This window comes from Rhinoderma darwinii, chromosome 1 (genome assembly GCF_050947455.1).
Source record: "Rhinoderma darwinii isolate aRhiDar2 chromosome 1, aRhiDar2.hap1, whole genome shotgun sequence".
Lineage (NCBI taxonomy): Eukaryota > Metazoa > Chordata > Amphibia > Anura > Rhinodermatidae > Rhinoderma > Rhinoderma darwinii.
In genome coordinates, this window is record NC_134687.1 from 75186290 (window position 1) to 75189452 (window position 3163).

The window sequence follows — 3163 nt, forward strand, 5'->3', positions numbered from 1 at the left end:
TTCATGATGATGATGATTATTATTATTTATATGAACTATTATTATCATTATTATAATTTTTGTTATTATTTAATTTTAATATTTTTCCAACGTCATCATTATTATTAACAACATCATCATCATCTTCTTCTTCTTCGTCTTCGTCTTCTTCTTCATCATCATCATCATCATCATTTTCTTCATCCTATTATTATTATTATGCTGTACTTTTTCCATGACAATAAAACTCATAAGCAATTAAACTGATGCCAGAACAGTATTGTACATGACCATTGGTACATTAAGAATAGATGTGATCATTACAGCTATGAGAGGTCTCTGTGTGGTAAGTGCAGCTTCTCCTGCCTAAAAAGTATCTTTCTTGTAAAATTAACAAACCAAACACTTTGCAAAGTTTCCTCACCCTTTTGTTGTATTAAGTCTTGGACAAGTAGGCTGAATGAAGTGGATGAGAGTTAGCTCTGTACTTGTTACTGTGTATAATCCCAGGCTGGGGTACACGTGGGTGAGTAGGACCAGCCCTCTCTGGGGACCCTTTTGTTTAGCTATTGAACATAAGCACCTTCTGAGCTACTGTGCTCTTCACAAGAAGCCTCCACTGTGGCTGAAGGAGAGTTAAAGCTGTCTGCCTGCCTCAAAGGATCTGACATGTCTAGGTCTTTTTATGTCGATTCATTAATAATTAAAGACTCACCAAGACCTGCTCCGTCTTTACCTGATCTTCATCATCATCATCATCATGATCATGGACAAGATTTCCTCCTGCCCATCAGCATGCCATCTCCAACAATCATGTCTGTTTCTGCACCCATGTGCCCTTCAAGGAAAAGTGGCAGCTTTTGTGTCTGTCCTATCTGTGTCACCTCTCACCTGCACTCGTCCAGGACTAGCATCCCTTTACTCAAGAGCCAATTCCAAAGTGGAGACGCTCAGTACTGCCAGAGGATGAGCCAACAGCCTGCACCAGCCGTGGTCCACCCAGGGCACTCACCTGTCTGCAATCCCACATACAACGTTACAGATCCTAGAAGATTCCACTGCCTGTCAATGGGTAAGAGACTTCTCTATATACATAGCAACATTGTTTGGTTCTTCTTAATGTCCCTGGCAACATTGTATGGCTGTATCTTATGTTCCAAATAATGCTCCTCTATAACCTTATGTGTAAATTAGGGCATTAGCATCAATGTGACATGTTCTTGACTGCATAAAATATGTCTATCCATGCAGAAGACAGTTTGCAAAGCAAGTGCAGAGTTTCTTACATAGTAAATGCAGCTGAACTGTTATACTAATGAAGCACTGATGGGGAATAATCCCTGGCCCTATATGGATCATTTAAGACAGAATGTCAGTTTAATAGTAATTTAAGGTACATTTTCTACACAAGATAAAACATTTAGGTTGCCTTGTGACCTATTTTATTTTTATTGTATAGCTATTTATTTATTCATTCATGTTCATTTAACACTTTTTCAAATTTTATCCTCAGGCAGCGCAGAAAGTGGCCAGATGCAGAATGGTAAAAGAATGAGGACAGCATTCACCAGCACCCAGCTTCTGGAGTTAGAAAGGGAGTTCTCCTCCAATATGTACCTCTCTAGACTGAGAAGAATTGAAATAGCCACCTACCTGAACCTGTCTGAGAAACAAGTGAAGATCTGGTTCCAGAACAGGAGGGTGAAGCATAAGAAAGAGAATAAAGGGTCTCAGAGGAACACCCATGGAGGCTGTAAATGTGCAAGTGGTCAAGGGCACTACCCAGGATCAGAAGATGAAGGCTCTCTATCTCCTGCTTCCACCACTGAGGACAAGGAGATATCACCCTCATAGTAGACATTTTCAAAATAACTGACTGTATGACCACTGCACTTGTGATCCACAAGCAACACAACCAACTGCAGTCCATGTAGATTATATTGTAGCTGTACTCCATGCAGTTTTCCAGAAACTTATGCTGCACGTTCCATTAAGCTTCACTACTCAGTATGCTGGAAATAAATCCAAACCAGCTTGGACTGATGTTCTATTTCATACTTGGAAGTATAGCATAGATACAGTATGTGCATTGCTTGGCACTTACTCAGTGTTGGACATTTTGTTCCTCATTGTACATAATATTTTGATTCCAGGCCTGTATTTAGCTCAACCTGTAGATATCATGGAAGAGCATGTAAATAGTATAATCTGTCAATGTGTGTAAACTCAACTGCATGTGAATAGTTTTATACAAAACTACAGTATATTTATATTTATTTAAATAAAAAAAAGTTCCAGCTACTTGTGCTTCATTTCGCTATCCTTTGTGTTAGGAGATCTGCTTGAATGGACCCAGACAACTGATGATTTGCTTAATGTGATTGCCTATTATAGAGGCTAATACCATAATATGGGGATTACAAAAGAAACACAAGCATGTAGTGCTAGGTTAATGACAGATAGTACTACATTCACTGGAATTACCCCAGTTTAAGACCCTTAAATACAAAGAAGAGTGGAGACAATTTTAATTTGCAGCTCAAGTCTGCAAGGATAAGTGTATCCACACTCTGCTAGATGGGTTTTAATGCCACAATTACTGTTCATGACGTAAAATAATAATAAAAAAATATATTAAAAAAAATATATATATATATCTCTTTATTTACACCAAAATATCCCACAAATATCCCACATTTTCCAACAATTACATGCTCACATCACAATTTGTCAAGATTTTATTTTGAATTGAAACCTGTCATGACTCATCTACTACTTTAGAATTTGCAGCCACATAGGTTTAACAATAAAACAACATTACATATGCAATGATTTTGGTTGCTTGGGATATTAAATATCCCTCAGAATTTAATTTGTTGCCACAAAAAAAAAGGGGAGATGAGTGCAATTATATGGCAGAAGTGGTTCCCACTGTATCTATCACTCCCAATCTCTTCTGGCTCTTTGAAGACTACAGGGACAGTCATTGATATAAATAGGTCTGAGCACTGCTGCCAATAGTCTCTTTCTAATAGTAGGGACGGTTCAGGAGGGTACAACAAAAAGGCCCCAGTATTACTGGACATTATCTGGGCTGGAGGGAGTTTGCCTCAAATAAACTGTGTAACGTAGGGTGTTCAGAGAAAAAGTTTCCATGTACAGCTGTTATAAGTTACAACAATAA

General features: G+C 38.1%; 1 protein-coding gene across 1 annotated transcript; it reads left to right on the plus strand.

Moving 5' to 3' along the window:
* Positions 1-612: 612 nt before the first annotated feature.
* On the plus strand, positions 613-2232 carry GSX2 (GS homeobox 2). The gene is made up of 2 exons (XM_075849611.1): positions 613-1051; positions 1493-2232. The coding sequence occupies exons 1-2, from the start codon at positions 649-651 to the stop codon at positions 1831-1833; spliced, it is 744 nt and encodes a 247-aa protein (XP_075705726.1). The 5' UTR covers positions 613-648; the 3' UTR covers positions 1834-2232.
* Positions 2233-3163: the final 931 nt, after the last annotated feature.